General features: G+C 39.2%; 1 protein-coding gene across 3 annotated transcripts in view; it reads right to left on the bottom strand.

Moving 5' to 3' along the window:
• LOC109930520 (cyclin-dependent kinase-like 5) overlaps positions 1-20507 on the bottom strand; it is a 104913-nt gene that overhangs the window by 28930 nt on the left and 55476 nt on the right. For all 3 annotated transcript variants that reach the window (XM_048602707.1, XM_048602708.1, XM_048602709.1), the window contains exons 4-7: positions 13657-13702; positions 10431-10567; positions 9253-9373; positions 6895-6954 (exon numbers count right to left, since the gene is read on the bottom strand). In XM_048602707.1, the coding sequence (XP_048458664.1) occupies positions 6895-6954; positions 9253-9373; positions 10431-10567; positions 13657-13702 (364 nt within the window). The remainder of the gene's footprint in view (positions 1-6894; positions 6955-9252; positions 9374-10430; positions 10568-13656; positions 13703-20507) is intronic.

Below are 20507 nucleotides of genomic sequence, written 5' to 3'. Positions count from 1 at the left end.
GTCTTGTGCCCTTGCAATCCTCAGCCTTCCTCCAAGTGGGGATTCAACATGAAGGAGTACTGATTCATCAGCTAAGAGAGGACAGTATGTGATAATCAGGTTTCCCTGCCCACATTTAACCTGAAGCCATGAGACTTCAAGTGGTCCAGAGTCAAAGTTGAGGACTCCTAGGGCAACACCGTCCCGACTATACAGCACTTTGCCGCCACCTCTACTGGGTCTGGCCTGCTGGTGAGACAGGACATATCCAGAGATGGTGATGGTGATGTCTTGGACATAGTCATAATCACGGAATCATACCTTACAGACAATGTCAGGTTGTTGCCAATTTTGGCACTAGTCCCCAAATGTTAGTGAGGAGGACTTTGTAGAGTCAACAGGGCTGTTCTGCCGTCATCTTTTCCAGTGCCTAAATCGATGCCAGGTGATCCTTCTGGTTTCATTTCTTTGAGACTTCACAGTGATTGGTACAAATGAATGGCTTGCTAGGCCATTTCAGAGGGTAACAGAGAGTCAACCACATTGCTGTGGGTCTGGGGTCACATGTAGGCCAAACCATGTGAGGCTGGCTGATTTCCTTCCCCGAAGGACACTAGTGAACCAGATCAGTTTTTCCGACAACCAATGATTTCAGGGTCATCAACAGATTCTTAGTTCCAGATTTTTTAAAAATTGAATTCAAAACTCCACAATCTGCCATGGCAGGATTCAAACCTGGTGTTCAGAATATGATTTGGGTCTCTGGATTAACAGTCTAGTGATATTAGCACTAGGCCATCACGTTCCATGGGGTAGGTAGGGTGGGAGAAAAAGAAATTCAGTAAAGATGTGGGACAACGCAAGGAAGTTGCCAGAAGATTGTGAAATGGTATAGTCATCTGCTGCAGAGGGGGAAATGTCTTTGTGCAAGTGATGGAGACAGGACTCCCAGGAAAAGGAGGAGGATGGCCTAAGGCCAGTTATTTAAATGAAGTAGCAAAAGTGTTAACTGCAACTGGACTGGAAGATGTATGGTAACTGACAGAAGGAAATGTATAATGGTGGCCAACTCCATTGTGATGACCCCAATTCACACAGATGGTCAAGAACTAGGAGGAAAGATGTTCATACAAGAGGCAAGAATGAAAATGTTCAGAAATTTAAAGTAAATCAATGGTTCAAGACTGATATAAATAAAATGGCAAAATAAGCTACATAAACTAAGCAATAAAAGCAATTGAAATTGTTGCGAAGTTGGATAGAGTACTTGTGGATTGGGAGGCAGGAAATTAGAAGTTGATGTTTGTAAAATGCTAGGGGGGGGAAGGCATTACGTGGTCCCTTTAAAAGATTGTGCACTTTTTCTGTGCTTAGAGATTTAAAATGGAGGTCTGTGAGCAGCAGCTTGAAAGTTTGCTGGTACACAGACAGCGTTTGAATTGAAACATCTGTATCAAAAGGCCATACAATTAGCAGGCTAAGCAGCAGCTTTCACCAAGACAGGTTTTGAATTTAGCCAATCAATTTGAACCAGGACTTAGATACCAAAAACCAATTAAATTTAAATCTGATGGTTTTGACAACATCAGACCAATCCTATTTCAAAAAATATTGATATGTCATCAAGGGTTTAAAAGAACGGATCAGTTGGACAAGGTTCCAGAGCTAGCTGCCATCTGCCAGAGTTATCAAGCTAGAATCACTGGCTCTCACAGCCTCCTCCAGAGAAAATACCATCTAAATACCAATGGTATCGACAGCACAACCAGTTAGTATTCCTGACAGAAGAACTGACAGTGAAGGCACAGAACATTCCAGAAGACATGTCACCTGGCCGTAATTTTGAGAGACTAAATTTTTTTGAATATAAGTGGGACTTGTATTTGTTGCAACAGTATACCATTAGAATCTCACTTTATTCGTGAATAGTTAGTAGTTAGAAGAGATTTATTCGGATTGTTAATAGATTAGTTAATTTGTTCACTGTTAGATAAATTGTTACTCGTTGACTGTAGTGTGTATGTCAGGGATTTATTTTGTTTAACCACTACAAGTTGCTGAAAGGTAGGTTACACCACTTTTCACACTTCTTTTATAGATTATAGGGCAAGGCGCTCCTCTTTGGGTGTTTTGATTTTGGTTCACAGAGAAGGGTCAACTTCCACTACATAACAAAAGAAATCAGATTAAATCCATCACAACCCTAAGTAACGGCAAATCAGATAGCACACAAAATACATAAACAAGTAAGTACAAGATAGAAGCTGTGTAAGTACGTCAGAAATAAGGACAAAGGGTATGTTCTCTGATTAACTATATATGTCAAGTCAAATGATAATTCTTTATTATTTACAGATGGTCAGCATTAACGTATTATTTCATGTGTTTCACTTGAATCCCTTTAAACAGACACAGAAGTGCCTTGTTGTGATGCAGTGGTACTGTCCCTGTCCCTGGACCAAGAGGCATGGGTTCAAGTCACACCTGCTCCAAAGGTGTGTAATAACATCTCTGAACAGGTTGATTAGAAAAATAGATTAAATAATAATAAAAAAGACACAGATTGAAATCTTATTTATTGGAAGGTACATGCTTGTAACTCTTTATAAATGAACATAACCTTGTGTAAAGACTGGCTCCAATTTTATCCTGCGGACAACAGGATGCTACCAGGTTCAAGTGCAGAAAGCCAGTTGATTAAAGATAAAATTTAAGCCATTATTCACCAATTGTAATATTTATTTAGAGTTACACTTACATGTTTCTCTAGAAATCAAGACTAAGGTCTCAGTTTTTCACAATATATAGCAATGACTTGGATGAAGAAACCAGGAGCTGCATAAGCAAATAGTTTGGAGAAATCTGTAGATGGCAGATGTGCAGATTAACTGAGATATCAAAATTACGGCAGACTGAATTCTATGCGAAATGAAAGGTCATTTACTTTGGATTTAACAAAGATAAATTACTAAGAGTAGGAACTTTGCAGAAGCAAAAGGATTTGGGAGTTCCAGTCCTGAAATCATTAGAACCTGGTGCTCAAACTACAAGAATAAATCAGACAATAGAATGTGGCCTTTATTTCAAGGGGACTGGCATACGAAGTGGAGGAAGTTTTATTTTACTTAGAAAAAGGCTGTTCAAACCCCAGTGGAGTATCTTGGGGAGAATATACTGTATTGGCCTTGAAGTAGGTACAGCACAGATTCCCCAGACCTTAAAGGTTAAATAAGGAATACAGGATGAATAAACTACCTTGAATTTCCTTTTTCAAAAGACTGAACAATGATCTAATTGAAGTGCTTAAAATAACAACGGAATTTTAGGGCTAGTTACAAAATAACATTTCCTCTGCCATGGAAATCCAAAACAGGAAGACAAGACCTTAAAATTTGAATTGAGCCAATCTGGAGTGAAATCAAAATATGCTTTTATGAAATAAGGTGTCTGTAAATCTGGATCTAGCACCTTCAAAAGAGCTGTGTTTTTGTGTCAATTACCTTCAGGTGGAGTTGAGTTACAGATCAGCTCCATGAATAAATGGCAGAACCGAAGTTGAATAGCGTGCTTTTATGCAGTTTGTGTAACCTCTTTTGTGCAAATTTTCTGCTGCACAGAACCAACAGTGACTTAAACTTACTTGTGAAGTGTTTTCAAGTATAGAAGGATATGAAAGGCTTTATATAAATATATTTATTTCTCCTCATTTTTGCAGTGCACAAGGATAATCTGTTCTGCACTTCTCCAGAGCCATTAATGGCTTAGTGACATTTTCTCTTTTGAGTCAAAAGTTAAAATAAATCTAAGAACAGGCAAATGCCTTCTCAACCTGGAGAAGACATGTTTGACTTTTAAATTTGTAGCTTTCTATTGTTTAAATGTTCTTTCTTTGTTGAACTGGGTTTGAAATAGAACATAATAGTTAAATAATGCAAGATAAAACTCGAAAGCTAAAGTGCTGTTATCTTTCTCAATGTCCACCCTCAAAGAATTTGTGTAAGTTTATAAACTCTTTCACAAAACTATGGCCCAGAATTTGCTGAAATTTCTTCAATTCAATGGTGTAAGTTGGAAATTTAACCCTTCTGGCTAATTTCTTACCTCAACTTGCTGGCAGTGCAAGTTGTAATCGTGTAGTAAGATTAATACCACATCTGAGATTTTAGTGAAAACAGGAATAACACTATCGCCTCAGCAAACTAATTTTAAAGACTTCAATAGTTAGCAAAACTGTAATTTGGCATCTGGTGTCACATTAGCAGTGTCCCAATGCTCTGCTACTTCTCCAGAATCAGTGATTTTTGAATAATTACAACCAATGAATCCACTATCTCAACAACTAACTCTCTCAGGATTCTAGGCTGCAAGCCATCAAGGACAAGGGACCTATCTGCCTTTAGTCTTAGTAGTTTGTCAAATAATACTTCTTTCCTGATGGTGATGTTACTTTATTCCTCCCCCGTATTCTTTAATATTAATGGAATGCTCGAAGTGTTTTCCACCATAAAGCCTTATGTAAAATATCTGTTTAACTCTCTACAATTTCCTTTTCCTCTAAAACCATTTCCTCAGATTCATTTTCTAAAGGCCCTGTGTCCACTTTGACTTTTCTGTTCCATTTCAGACATTTAAAAAAGCTCTTATTGTCATATTTTATATTCCTTACTCGTTTGCCCATGTAGTTTATTCTCACTGTTTTTATTATCTTTTTAGTCCTCCTTTCCTGGATTCTGTATTTATCCTAGTCTTCAGTGCTACCACTACGCCCTCCTTCATACTCTCACTCTCCTTCACTTCCTGAGTTAGCCATAGTTGGTTTACCCCTCTCAGAATCTTTCCTCTTCACAGGGATGTATTTTTGCTGAGAGTCACGAACTACCTCCTTAAACAATGGGCGGCACGGTGGCTCAGTGGTTGGCACAACTGCTTCACCGTGTCAGGGACTCGGATTCAATTCCATTCTTGGGTGACTGCCTGTTTGCACGTTCCCAACTTCTGCATGGGTTTCTGCCACGTGCTCCAGTTTCCATCCACAGTCCACAGATGTGCAGACTGGGTGGATTGGCTATGCTAAACTGTCCATAGTTACAGGGGATGTGCAGGCTAGGTAAAAATGCAGGATTGGGTAGGAGTCTGTGTCTGGGTGGGATGCTCTTCAGAGGGATGGTACAGACTCAATGGGCCAAATGGCCTCTTTCCATACTGTAGGAATTCTATTATTATACGAGTCTAAATGTTTGCCATTGCTTGCTTACTGTCATTCCTGTTCATCTATCCACCCAGTTCATTCTTCATTCCATTTCAATTTCCTTCATTTTAGTTAAACACAGCTGTTTCTGACCCAAGTTTTTCAGTCTTGAACTGCATATTCAATTCTGTGTTACGATTACTACTTCCTAGGGGATATTTTACTCTGAGGTCATTTATTAAGCCTGCCTCATTACCTATTACCAGATTCCAGTTCTCTGGTTGGCTCAATGACACACTGCTCCAGGAAACCATCCCTAATGCACTCTATGAATACGTTGCTATAGTTACCCTTTCCATTCTGATGAACCCAATCAACATAAAGATTACAATCACCCATAATTATTGCTCTATTCTTTTTACATGATCCTATTATTTGTTAGTATCTAGCCCTTCTCACATGCTACTCTTTGGGGGTCTGTACACTACTCCTGCCAATGTCTTCTTTCCCATACTCTTTTTCACCTCCACCGAAAGGACTCTACATCATTCAAGCCGAGATCATCTCTCTCAACTATCCTCATTTGATTTCTTACTTTCAGTGCTACCCCCACCACCATTTCCATTTCTTCCGACTCTCCATAAGGTCAAATATTCCTGAATGCTCCCAGTTTTGATCTCCTTGTAACCTTTTTTTTTTATAATGGCTGAAAAATTGTATTCATTTACCTTGATTTGCACCATTCCAAGTTAATTTGCCTTTGGTCATGACACACATTCTATCAACGAGGCAATGTTCTGCCAGGAGTCCAAAAGTAAACAATAGTTTTTCATGTTATATGTGATGTTCGCAAGGTTCTTGTGGCACAGTTGTCCTTGCCTCTAAGGCTCAGGTTCAAGTCACACCTGCTCCAGTGCAGTCAAAACACATCTGAACTGATTGATTAGACTTGTGACATAAGTATCGTGATTGCTGATTGTTAGCAAATTAATGGAAGCATTTTTTGTGGGTAAGAGAGTTGGTAACTTTAAACCCCAACAACCTGATAGAAACTTAGCATCAACATGATTCCTAACCAGAACCCACACAAAAAAAATCAATTTAATAACTCAGTTCATGCAATTTAACAAAGTTTTAATTTGTAACTTGGTTACATACATAATGTGGCACCTTAAGAATAATAACATTATTATCGCTAACTAATTTCCAAGTGGTTGGAAATGTAATTTTCCCAATTAACTGGAGTCCTTAGGTAAATGATAAACTTTTCCAATGGCTAAAGTACTCCCAAATAGATGACATAAATTTAAGATGATTAGCAAAAGAACTGGAGATGACATGAGAGAATAATCTTTTAGGCAACAAATGGCAATGATGTGGTGGAGCAATTCAACAATAGCTTTCAAATAGGAATTGGAAAAGTAGTTGCAAGAAAAAAAAATTAAGGAAAATAGGCAAGTGGATAGGAGTGGGTCTAAGTTGGTTGCTCTTTCAAAAAGACAACCTCCAATCTACTGTGTCCTAGTCTTCTATGATTCTAAACGACTTGTGGACTCTACTTGTACACTCTACAAAAGAATTTGATAAAACTGACAACTTTATGTACCTTTTGATTAGATCATTAGATGTATTTGATGCACCATCCAAGCCATCAGTTTTGTCAATGTGCTCCCTGATTTGTTATTCAATGTGTTTATTAGAGACAGAAGAAAATAATTATGACTTACCAAAATCACACAACTTTAACATGTCATTGTAGCTGATTAAAAGGTTTTCTGGTTTTATGTCTAAAAAAAGAACACATTACTATTATTAGCTAACTAGGACTTAAAATAGGATCTCATCTGACTGACAGTTCTGAAAAATTTTCTTCACCAAACTGAACTAGTTAATTTTGCTTTCACAATGAAGATTATACAAAATGGAATTCACACCGGCTATCTTACCTTGCATAGATCTGAAATAATTACCTCTAGAAACCATTGCAAATTATTCTATTGGCACAGATTTTTCAGGAACTTGATATTAATCAGTAAACAAAAGAAGCATTGAAAAAGAACCAACAGATGACCTGTGGTTTACTCGTCAACAATAGGCATCCTTCTCTACCTTAATCTTTTTACATATTTAAGTGCCTAGATTATTTGGTCTTGGAATGCAAATACTTTGCATCAAAGATACAAGGTGCATGCTGCAAATTGTTATAGACAACTATTGAACGCATGTCAACTCACATCTCCTCGTAAATGGTTATTGGACAAACAACAAGACAATGGAAAGTAGATTGTTCACCTTACATCTCAGAGTCCAGAATGGAGATTAAGTAGGACAAAAGTTTAAAATAGAGCTTCTATTTGAAGTATTCACCTTAATAGAGCCCATTACATGGCTCAGCTTATATCTGATATGGAATGAGCCACACAAATCTAGTTCATTTAATTCCCAGACTGTGCTAAGTGGGTTACTATCATTGGCCTCAACGACATGGGGTCTGGGGGAAATGTAGAGTCAAAGAATCAGCCTGTAATTCCATCCCAATTATTGTCTATTGAATCCTGCTAAAACATAAAGCATTAGCTCTTTGAAAGGTGCATCAATACCCACTATGAAGTCTGCTCTGCCATTTGATGCATCATCACTGAAGTCATCTTGGCCTCAAAGGATTCCAGATGGCAGTGGAGTACAGATCATGAGCTGGAGCTCAGCCGTTCTGAACCCTTCTCTTTCCTCTTTTCTTGCTTTTTTCTCTAAGTTCTTTTTAGTCTTTTTTAAAATCTCTGTTCACCTTCTGGAAGCAGCTTAATCATGGAGGCAACGGTGAGGCGGCAGCAGCTGGGCACCCAGAGCAGGGACTTTGTTGGTCGGCCACAAGAAGGTTGGTGTGCCCAGGCAGAACTCTGGCAGTTGGGGGGAAATCATTAAAGTAGCCAAGGGCATGGAGCAGCACCAGCACAGGACTCTTGGTGGCCTAGCAGTCGGTGGCAAGATGGCTATGCAGAGACACAGGGATCAAGAGATCGACTCCAGCACGGGTGAAGAGAGGATGGCAGTTGGTAGCGAGACAGCAGCATGGAGGAGCAAGGATTGAGTGATCAAACCCAACACAGGACCGAGATCAGGCCCTCGTGGGGAAAGCCCAGCATGGAGTGACTGCAGGCTTATAGCTTAAGGAGGACTGTAATTTGGAACTTTTAACTTTATTATTTACTACTTGATGCTGACAATAACTGATGTTGAACTTTTAACTTATTTCTTTGTGGTACTGTGAGTGGTGACATTGTAAACTTTCACTGTACTCCTGTATCACTTTACTTGAATGCATATGACAATAAAACCTAATTCAAATATGACTATCATACAGAGAATGACCACAGGAGGAAGAAATATAAAAATGGAAAAAGTAGTCCAGTAATGCCTTTGTTTCATTTCAAACGAAGATTTGATTTTATTTATTATTGCCACATGTACCTAGGTACAGTGAAATGTTTTGATTTGTGCGCAGTACAGGCAGATCACACCATAAAAGTGTATAAAGGTAATAGAACAGAGCAAAGAATACAATGTCATGGCTGCAGACAAGGTGCACAAAGCAGCAAGATCAACATTAAATTCAAAATTTGAGGTGTCTATTCAGAAGTCTAATAACAGCAGGGAAGAAGCTACCTTAAAACTGTTGTTACAGTTTGATGATGCCTCTAAAATTAGTACTCAAAATGGAAATCCTCAATATATATTTTCCATTAGAAAACATGAAGATTAAATCCGTGTATGAGATGTCAAAATGAATATCTCAATGTGCACAGAATATCTTGAACTCTAATTATCAGCATATAGGATGGAAAACCCCACCCTCTATATCTCGGCTCCATGTGTAGTAATTGTTAAACCTTGAACAATTGCAAGCTCAGCTACTGTTAAATTCGTTTACAATAACATTTGATATTTTGACTTGGTTAGTACAAAAATAGCACAATGCTGAACGAAATCACACTGTCCTTAGAAAAATACACTATAATTACAAATTTAAGCAGCAAGACTCATTTTTATTTATTACAGTAGAAAATGATTACTTTTGGAGTAGTTACCTCGATGGACAATGTCATTCTTGTGGCACCAGTGAATTGCTTTGATTAGTTGATAAATGTAGTTTCGTACTTTTTCAGGTTGAACACCATTTGGCATCTCTTCAAGTAATTCAAGCATATTCTGAAAACAAAACGAACATACTCTTTCCATATCATCATGAAGAGCATTACTTCACACAGCAGTTAGACAGAAAAGTGCATTCTATTAAATTTTAAAATACTGTTGTTAGTTTCCGCCTGTATTAGAAAAGCATATACTGCAATGATTTTCTTAAAATGGGAAAATCAAATCTTAGCTTTAGAGTAGAAATTAATCCATTATTCACATCTTCACCAGAAATAAATTATTATTTAAATAGGCATATCTTTATTCTAGGGCTGATTAAGACAGTAAAATAAATAAATTCATTCTCCTGGGATCATACATTCTAAATAATTGCTAAAATCTCTACAATATATCTTCGCATTTTCTTTCTCCTCAACATCAGAATTTTTGGCACTCTGAAAACAATGATTCAAGTTGAGGCACACTTCTACACACCCGAGTTTGGCAGTGGTTTTTTTTTAAAAAAAGGCCATTTGTCACATCAGCCTTAATGACAGATTGTAAGAAAACACGAGTGGTCTCTTGCTCATCTCTGCTTTTGTACAATTTTAGCATTGTCAGCGAGGTCTACAGTAGTCCAGGCCCAAGATAGGGAATTCACTCAATAAAGCTTCCGGCCTCTCAAGATTATTTTAAGATGTTTTAAATATGCTTGGTCAAACATCGATCATCTACCTGACCATTGTGCGTGCCTTGATATCAAATTTTGATTGATAATGCTCCTCTGAGGTGCTACGAGATGTTTGTAAGTTATCAACCTTCTCTTCATCAGTGCACGTTGCAAATTTCCAACACTGATTACTGGATGGTGACCAAGACAGCAATCTTGGGTTCTTTTTCTTGTCCTATGCCTAAACTAACTCAGGAAATGTTCTTACTCCAATCAGTTCTTTGGCTAACACCTCTTAGTAAATCAAAGATGAAAATGGAACCTTTGAAGACTTCACACCTGACCATGTCATGTGATCCATTTACACACTAACCAAGTGGAGAATATTTTCTCTGTATAAATGCTGAAAGAGAAGCCACCCCTGAAATCAGGCAGAAAAGTCTCTAACTTAGAATCACTCACCTTCTCCACATATTCAAATACTAAATAAAGTTTTCCTCTTCTTCGAAAGGCCTCCTTAAGTTCAACAATATTTTCTTGTTTTAGAGTACGGAGCATTTTAAGCTCTCTTAAAGTTGTCTCCTTAACTTCTTCATTTTCTGGGGAAAAAATGCATTAATTACAAGATGCAGTAACTTATTTCTCCTTCAGATGTTGGTAAAACATGACACTTCATTAAACATATTGCAAAATAATTGTTTTCAAAGCGTTTGCCTGAAATTAAACCAACATAAAACTTTTTGCTTCCAAAATTGCATTTTTCTCCCCCCACACAGTAGAAAAGGAATTATAAGGCTTTAAATGCCATCATAAGGTCAGTATGGCAGAAATTACAAGACTTACAGAGGAGGCCAATACATCAATGATCAAGCCGACATTTCCAAAAATGCTGGGTTCTTGATTAGTGTTGAAGAAATTGACCGAACTTAGCTAATGAGTCATGCGTGATGCTCAAACATGAAGGTTCTCCAACTGTTTGTTTTTCATAACAGATCACTTCAACTCAGGTGCACAGTAACACTTTTCCAAACAACACTTGGATTAAATAGTCAGTTAACTTATTGCAGAGTTTGTTCACCTTTAAGGGTTGATAACTGGATTGATTGAGATTTGGGGGTGCTGCTAATAGTAACACAAAGCTCACCTGTTGTTCAAAGATTTATCTTACTGAATCAATTTTTCTGAAAAGGTCTAAATCCTCCCCAGCATACTGTACCATCAGAAAATTGATAAGAAGAATTTAGCAATCTTTACAAGGCAGTTAGCTTTCAGAGGTGCTTTATTTAAACCAGGAGCTGAATCCATATGAACATAGAACATAGAACCTAGAACAGTACAGCACAGTACAGGCCCTTTGGCCCACAATGTTGTGCCGAACTTTTATCCTAAACCTAAGGTCTATCTAACCTCCACCCCTACCTTATGCTATCATCCATATGCCTATCTAATAGCAACTTAAATGCCCTTAATGAGAACGACTCCACTACCCTCTCCAGCAATGCACTCCACGCCCCTACCACTCTCTGAGTAAAGAACCTACCTCTGATGTCTCCCCTCTATCTACCTCCACTCACTTTAAAACTATGCCCCCTCGTAATAGCTACCTCTACCCGAGGAAAAAGTCTCTGGCTGTCCACTCTATCTATACCTCTGAATTATCACTAAAACAGTACAAACAAGTCTAATCAGCTCTTCACTGAACTGCAGTAAAGGATTTAAGGCAAGTGGCATTAAAAACTTATCCAAGACTCAGGAAATAGGTGAAAACTCTATAATCAGATTCTGCGTGCTCCAATTGTTTCACCTAATGTGCGTTTCCACTCTGGGGATCAGAAAAAGTCATCTTAGTAGACTGGTAGTATGGCATTCTTATTCATGTTAGTGTTGTTCTACAATCTCTTGAAAAGGTGTTCCTTGGTACGGAATGCTAACATGGCATCACCAGCATGAAGCAATTTAATGAAGAATTGGTTGTCTGACAGGGCCAATATTGATGAATACTTTTCTCATGATGCTCAGTAGGGAGATTAATCAACATTATTGCAATCACCCCAACAGTCCTTGCTGTTGTACAAAGTCAAAGTTTCTGCATCACAATATGGGACTGCATCCTCCTTCCAGGAGACAGAAGAGATTTACAGAAAACAGATTTCTAGGAATGCTGGTTCCCCAAGACGGATGTGTAACTATCTCCAACTACTGTACTGTATTGTAATCTGTGATGAACTTCCTTGCATTGGTTTTCAATTGAGCCATTTTCTTTGCTCATATAGCCATTACCTTTTTGGTCTCCAAGCATTGTGTAGGAGGGTATCTGAATATTCGTGCAAAGTTGTAGCCAATTAGAACACCACTAAACGGTCTGTTGGGATTTTATTTCTAGTGGCTCGTAGTACTCTCAAGTTTCCTCGTTCAGATCTCTCTTGCAATTAATGAAAGCAAACGGCCTGGCTTCAATGACAGATTGCATCAAGTGATGTTAGCCTCAAAACATTCAAAACTTTTTTCAATCTTGCTTCCCATATTTTGTGTGTGCTAATTGAAGCTGGTGTCTGGAAGTATGTTCTATTTCAATTGAACACTTAGTGTGGGAATGCCAGAGATCACCTGCTCAATTGAGTCAAGGAGCTGCTTCATCTGGGTGGGTGATTTATATCAGGGTGTTCATTTCTGCTTTGAAGGTAAAATCTTCAATTCCACCTCTAGTGCACACCAGGGAGTGATCTTCATTAATTATCACGGTGATAGCCGTGCGTTGAGAATGCTGCAGAAAGAGTCATGTCTGGTGATGATTAGATCCAGTTGGTACTAATATGAAGATCACAGATGTCTGTGGAATTCTGTGCAGCATGATTTGGTCTCGGATGATACCAGGCGCACACAGTTTAATGTAGAAGCAAAGCACAAGAAGGTCGCTCTCTGTTTTTACTGATCTTTCCCGGGTAGTGATGTGCAAAACAGGATGGCCACATTTCATCAGCACCCACTGGTGAAGCATGGCTCCATCATTCAATACGATTACGAGTCTTTGGACGACTCTGCATTCCTATCTATCACGATACCACCATCTTATCAAGCATCTTCTGATATCAGACTTGAAAACAGCTTTCACCACCTTTTGAGGCAGTTGGAATGAATCACCTTACCATCTTATTTTTTTAAGACCCAAGTTATCCTTTATTTCTGTTATGTAACTTGTTTCCATCTATTCTCCTGTTGAGAAACATGAAATATTGGTTCAAAATCTCTGCTATTTCTTCACTCCCCATAATTTCCCTTGTCTGCTTCTAAGGGACCAACTTTCAGTTTAATCATTCCCTTCTTTATACACCTGTAAAAGCGCTTACAATTTATTTTCATATTCGAGCATGTTACATGTAAATTCAATCTATGTTTCATTTGGCAAGATAGGAAAGCTCATAAACAGAGAGGATTTGCAGAATGAAGCAAAGCGTTACCGTGAATTAAGAATTTATTGCTACTGAGATGACTTAATATCATATGGTAATTAATATGAAGCTCTACATGTAAAGGTTTATACATAACTATATGCCAGGATAAAGATACCTAAGAAATATTTTCTGATAAACAACTCATTTTGTAGTCATCATCAGCTGTAAACTTTTATGTTACCATTAAGCAGGACAGTAATTTGTCCTTTATGAACAATGCTACAGGTTGCACATACCTTCACTGTCCTTAAACTTCTTGATCGCCACAATTTCATTGGTTTCCTACAACAAATCAAAATACAAATGATCAAAAATAAAATCCCAAGATGATCATTTTAACACATTAACATTAAGAGTTTAATTGATATCTGAATGCAGAGGTTGAAGTTGTCAAAAAAGAATTAAGCTACTTTCAATAAACAATGAAAATGATCTACCAGTTAACTCATGAGCAAGCACAAACTAATGCAAAAACAAGCTAAAGCATGTTTTAAGCTTTGGCTTTGTCAGTTATGGCACAGCAACCAGATATGTTTGGTGGCATATTTGCATCAGAGTCAAAAGGTTGAGGGTTCAAAACTCACTCTAATGAGTGCAATTAGCCTGCAGGCCGGACTTCAAAAAACAAACAAAGCTTGCCTGGTCGGTTTTTTTTCTTTTTAACCCAAGCTGACAAAAAGTCCTACAATCATTTCCAGCTCAAAATTGATAAAAGAATAAATGAAAAATCAGCAACAGTTCAGTGTTATGAAGCTGCACTTAAATAAGAAGTTATATTTTCGATGTATATTAATACATTGTACTGACATATCAATATTTTAATTGCAAAATTGCAAAACATGTTAGAGTGCAATAACAACATCTGATGAACATATGTAGTGAGCTGCCCACTTATTTTCAAAAGTCAATTGGATATTCAACGAGAGAGAAAAAATAACGCAAGGCTGGGGAAAAAGGGGAATGGGATTGACTGAGCAGCTCTTAGAGAGGCAGTACAAACACAAAAGGCCAAATGACTGATCTGTACTGCTATGAAAATTCTAAGATTCTGTTTGAATTGAGCCAATTTTTAATCCTTCTGAAGTGTTGCTTGCCCGTGGGTCAAAGAAACAAAAAGTGGCTTCTTGGCATGACAATATTGGAGGAGAAACCTATATTTTGTTGCCTTTCACCCTCAGTCCAGGACTGAGTAAGCTGCTGAATCAGAATAAAAGGAGATTGTGAGCTCAATACTGATTCAAACTGCCTAAAATGACAACTGCTCCATCTAGCATTACCACTCATGTCCATAAAAAGTTAAAAATAAAATTCAGTCTATCAGTATCAGATCTACGCTTGGGACACTCATGTCTATATGACTTAAACAACAAATCACCTTTTCTGGACTGATTAAGAACATCAGCTTTAACTCTTCTGACACAAAGTCAGTCAAATTTTGATTAAACAACTAGGCTTCATGGGTCAAAATCAGAAGGAAAATTGTAGACGAAGGAGGAGGTACGGTTTACAAGAAAACGTCGACTACTTTAGATATAGTAGGAACTGCAGATGCTGGAGAATCCGAGACAACAAGGTGCAAGGCTGGATGAACACAGCAGGCCAAGCAGCATCGACTACTTTAGATGCTTGTTTAATGTTTTGGAATATGAATAGAACATTACATAAGATTAAAAAGAGTCAAAAACAAAACGTTCAGATGACCAACAATATCTTTAGGAACTGGTAATAGCAGCAGATGCTAAAATTCCCAAAAGCAACTTTAACTTTCCCCAACCTCTCACAGCCTGCATCTACTTTTTTTTCCAAAATTCACAAACTGCACTGCTCTGGAAAATCATTCATTTCAGTCTTTTCCTGAGCACTCAATCTATTTTGTTTGATCTTCACTCTATTTTTCCTCCCTTGATCAGTCTCTCCTAATGTATATTCATGATTCTTCTGAACCTCAGCCATTTGAACAGATTCGGGATCCTGGCCTTGACCACCACCTCTTCACCAGGATAGTTTGAGGACTATCCACTTACTTCTTGAATGGAGACCTCACCGGTCCCCATCGATTACGAGCTTCCTCCAACTGACTGAGCTTATTATTCTTTTATTGAACAATTTCTCATTTAACTTGTCTCACTTCCTTCAAATAAAACATGCGACTGTGAATACCCAAATATGTACAATTTATGGTCGTCTTTTTGTGGGTTAAATGGAATATAGCTTCCTGTACTTCTCGGTAGGAGGGGGACTACCACGACTCTATTTCTAATCAATTCATTATGGTATCGGTTCAGTTTCCTGCTTTCTGAAAATGTAAATCCAAAATGCTGAACTGCCTCCTGTCACAACATAATAATTGTGAAAACTGAGAAAGTTACTCAGTCTGGCTTCCAATTTCCATGGTTCTTTCAGTTTCCCAATTCATCTTTGGCTCATGCTTTCCTTGATATTTTGTCCTCCATTTCCAGGGACAGGTTATCTACTAATATTCATTACAAGCCCACTGACTCCCACAGATACCTCAACTGTAGTCCTCCACAACCAGCTTTCGACAAAGACTCTGCTCCATTCCTTCAGGTTCTCCGTCCCCGTTGTATTCATTTCAACGATGCCTCCGTCCACAGTCAGGCTTTTGAGGTGTCTCAACCGACAATACCTCCCACAGTGCTTTTCAGGGCTATCAAATGTGTTGGATTAATCTCACAGACTTTTGTCCTTTCCCTTTCCTCCCACACAGCTCAGAATCACGACAAGGTTCCCCTTGTCCTCAATTTCAGCACACCAACCTCTATATTTGAAGGACCACACTCTGCTATCTCCAGTATAATGTCATCACCAAACACATTTTCCTCTCCCCTACCAATGTTCCAAATGGACCAATCCATTCATGACACCCCAATCCAATCCTCACTCCTTCCCACAGTAGCTTCCTACACAATGCAACACTTGTTCCTGTTGCAGGTTGCAGGAACAGCAACTCATATTCCGCTTGGGAACCCTGCAGCCCAATGGTATCAATGTGGATTTCACAAGCTTCAAAATCTCCCCTCCCCCTACCGCATCCCAAAACCAGCCCAGCTCATCCCCGCCACCCTAACCTGTCCTTCCTCCCACTTATCCCCTCCTCCCATCTCAAGCCCCACCCCCATCTCCTACCTACTAACCTCATCCCGCCCCCTTGACCTGTCCGTCCTCCCTGGACTGACCTATTTCCTCCCTACCTCCCCACCTATACTCACCTTTACTGGCTCCATCCCCGCCTCTTTGACCTGTCTGTCTCCTCTCCACCTATCTTCTCCTCTATCCATCCTATCCACCTCCCCCTCTCTCCCTATTTATTTCAGAACCCCCTTCCCCTCCCCCATTTCTGAAGAAGGGTCTCGGCCCGAAACGTCAGCCTTCCTGCTCCTCTGATGCTGCTTGGCCTGCAGTGTTCATCCAGCTCTACACCTTGTTATCTCACTTGTTCCTGTTGTCTCCTTTTTCCTCACTCTCCAAAGTTCCGTCCCAGATGCTAGTTCCACGTTAAGAATAATTTACTTTTACTCCTGCCAATTTATCCTCCTATATTTGCTAATCACAACATTGTCTCCTCCATACTGGGGAGACCAAATGTAGACTGGGTGGCTATCTTGCAGAACATCTCTCAACAGTTTGCTCGCATAATCTCAACCTTTTAGTCACTTATCAGTTTAATACACCATCTTGCTTTCATGCTCACACTTCTGTCCAAGGCCTGCTGTAGTGTTCCAGTGAAACCAAATGCAAGTTAGACAAACAGCACCTTAACTTTCCAATTACACAGGTTACAGTCTTCTGGACTCAATAATAACTCAGACCATGAACTCTGTCCTCCATTTTGAATTATCTTCCCCAAATCTATCTTAATTTCATGTTTTTGCTTACAATCAGAACTGGCATTTATTCTGTTAAGACCTGTTCTGGACCAATTTATTTTCTCCTCTCTACAACCATTACCACTCCCCTTGCCTTACGTTCTATGGCACCTGTGATTTCTAATTTTTGCTCCAAAACCTTGAACTTTTCCACAATAACTGGCTCTGCACGAAACAAGCAAAAACTGTCATTATTTTAATTATTCATAAGCACAGGAAAAAATAAAATCACGATAAATCTTCATCACATTATAATTGTGCAAGTTGATTCTGTTCATTCTTGACAAATGATTCTACTATTTTACACTTCACAAAATAACACATGAATTGATTGTCAATATCACCTGCTGGTAATCAATAATTGATTGCGCTTTTACAAATTAAACCGTGACATTCGGATAATACCCCACAGAACTAATAATCCACTGCACGTTTAGATGGTTAGTAAAAGTAAACACTGACACTGTTTCTAATAATTAGAGTTGACCAATTTTTTGTATTGGTCATACTTGCAGTGCTATCCCAGTATGTCATTATGAGACACGTGACATCAAATACTACAGCAGACGGTCAACTGTAAAATTCAGACAGCAAATTTCATTGTTTTTTTTAAGGAAGCAATGATTTCAAATTCTCTAATAACGATTCAGTGCTAGAATTTTGATTTTACTCCCGGTTGTATTTTTAAAGGTGCTTGGAATATATTTTAAAGTTTGACGTACATTTAACTTGGACATCAACACCAAGAAAGTAGAAGAATTTTATACATTTGTCCAAACGAACACAAATGGACTAGCATTTTAATCCAGTCTCACATCAGTTGTCGCTCCTGCTATGGTCCGAATCGTCAATTTGAATTAAACACTTGCCAGTAATTTTTGAATGAGGATGTCGGTATGCACATCACTGTGACCAACTGTAGGATCACAGTGATGTAAACCCGCACAGAAGCTGCACTCATTCTCTGTTCTATATTCTGTCTCAATTTTGGTGTGAAATAGAGATTTAGTCCTGATCATTGTGGAATTAATGCCATAGTTTACATAACACAATTGGCAGAGATTTACTGAGGTGTCAGATATATTAAAATTAACATTATGTCCAAGTCTTTAATTGATGGAACGATAAGCAATACATACGACATGCCCAAAACATTACCCTATTTTATTGGCTGACTCAAAATGTTAACTCGCCTGCCGACCTGTTCAACATCTTTCACACTTTTTTCTTTCTGTATTTTCCAATTTGTTCACTACCAATTAAAAAAAAACAGATTTTGAAATATATAGTCAATCTATTTCAGCAGATGCTGTTTTCTGATATTTTTCCTTCATACTATGGTTACCAAAAGTGCTGCGCACTACAAGCGCTCATGTATTTTCAGAAATCACACAGAAGTCTTCAATTGAGAAAAATAAGGACAAGTAGCAAATAATAAATGTGGATACAGGTTTAGGCATAATTTTTTTTTTTAAGATTACTGGCCAGTTCATCTGCATGGAAAGTGAATTAAATTGGTCAACTACCAAAGCACACTCTACTTACATTGAAGTTGAATAATATGGAATTCCTAAATAATTTCAATGCACAAACAAAAACATTGGTTGCAACTTATAAAATTAGCTTGTGCAGAATCTAATTATTCTATGATGTAACATCACACAAATATCTGTGTCATGCTTTAAAATGGCAAAGAGAATGCAAGGCAGTTTTCAAATTTCTGCAAGAATTCGAGATGCACAAGCACCTAACCATTTAAATGAAACATCCCAAAAACATGAAGTACCTTTAATTAACCTCAGGATGTACCTATTCACATCAATTTGAACAGGTAGCCTTAAAATTAGTTACTACTGTGCTATAGATTGACAGCGACTTCTTTCATCAATGGAAATAGCTGCTAACAGAAAATAAGCAGCAGAACTAGAAACACTGGCTATTAAAAGCTTGAAAAAAGACATTATTAATCTACTCAGCTCTTTCAATGTAGAGACAGGCAAAAACTTGTCAATTAACATTTTTGTCATGAATACCTATAAATATGAGTAATGCTGCTCTGTAGCTTCCTTCATCATGATGCATTTTCCCAATAATTAATACAGAATGGATAAAGAGGCAAACAGGATCAAACAGCTAACTGAATTCCCAAACATTCCTTGACAACAAGGTGCAGGGCTGGATGAACACAGCAGGCCAAGCAGCATCATAGGAGCAGAGAGGCTGACGTTTCGGGCCTAGACCCTTCATCAGAAAAGGGGGAGGGGAAGGGGGTTTTGAAATAAATAGGGAGAGAGTGGGAGGCGGATAGAAGAGGGATAGAGGAGAGGATAGGTGGAGAGGAAACACACAGGTCGAAGAGGCGGGGATGGGGCCAGGAAAGGTGAGTGTAGGTAGGGAGTTAGGAAGGGGATAGGTCAGTCCAGGGAGGACGGACAGGTCAAGGGGGCGGGATGAGGTTGGTCGGTAGGAGATGGAGGTGCAGCTTGAGGTGGGAGGAGGGGCTAGGTGGGAGGAAGAACAGGTTAGGGAGGCAGGGACGAGCTGGACTGGTTTTGGGATGCGGTGGGGGGAGGGGAGATTTTGAAACTTGTGAAATCCACATTGATACCATTGGGCTGCAGGGTTCCCAAGCGGAATATGAGTTGCTGTTCCTGCAACCTTCGGGTGGCATCGTTGTGGCACTGCAGGAGGCCCAGGATGGACATGTCGTCTGATGAATGGGAGGGGGAGTTGAAATGGTTCGCGACTGGGAGGTGCAGTTGTTTGTTGCGAACCGAGCGTAGGTGTTCTGCAAAGCGGTCCCCAAGCCTCCGCTTGGTTTCCCCGATGTAGAGGAAGCCACACCGGGTACAGCGGATGCAGTATACCACATTGGCAGATGTGCAGGTGAACATCTGCTTGATGTGGAAAGTCTTCTTGGGGCCTGGGATGGGGGTGAGGAAGGAGGTATGGGGGCAGGTGTAGCACTTCCTGCGGTTGCAGGGAAAAGTGCCGGGTGTGGTGGAGCTGGAGGGGAGTGTGGAGCGGACAAGGGAGTCACGGAGAGAGTTGTCCCTCCGGAAAGCAGATAAAGGTGGGGAGGGAAAGATGTCTTTGGTGGTGGGGTCGGATTGCAGATGGCGGAAGTGTCGGAGGATGATGCGTTGGATCCGGAGGTTGGTGGGGTGGTACGTGAGGACGAGGGGGATTCTTTTTTGGTT

The sequence above is a fragment of the Rhincodon typus genome, chromosome 11, assembly GCF_021869965.1.
Source record: "Rhincodon typus isolate 14 chromosome 11, sRhiTyp1.1, whole genome shotgun sequence".
Taxonomy (NCBI): domain Eukaryota; kingdom Metazoa; phylum Chordata; class Chondrichthyes; order Orectolobiformes; family Rhincodontidae; genus Rhincodon; species Rhincodon typus.
The sequence above is the reverse complement of the archived record's forward strand: the minus strand, read 5'-3'. Positions and strand labels throughout refer to the sequence as shown.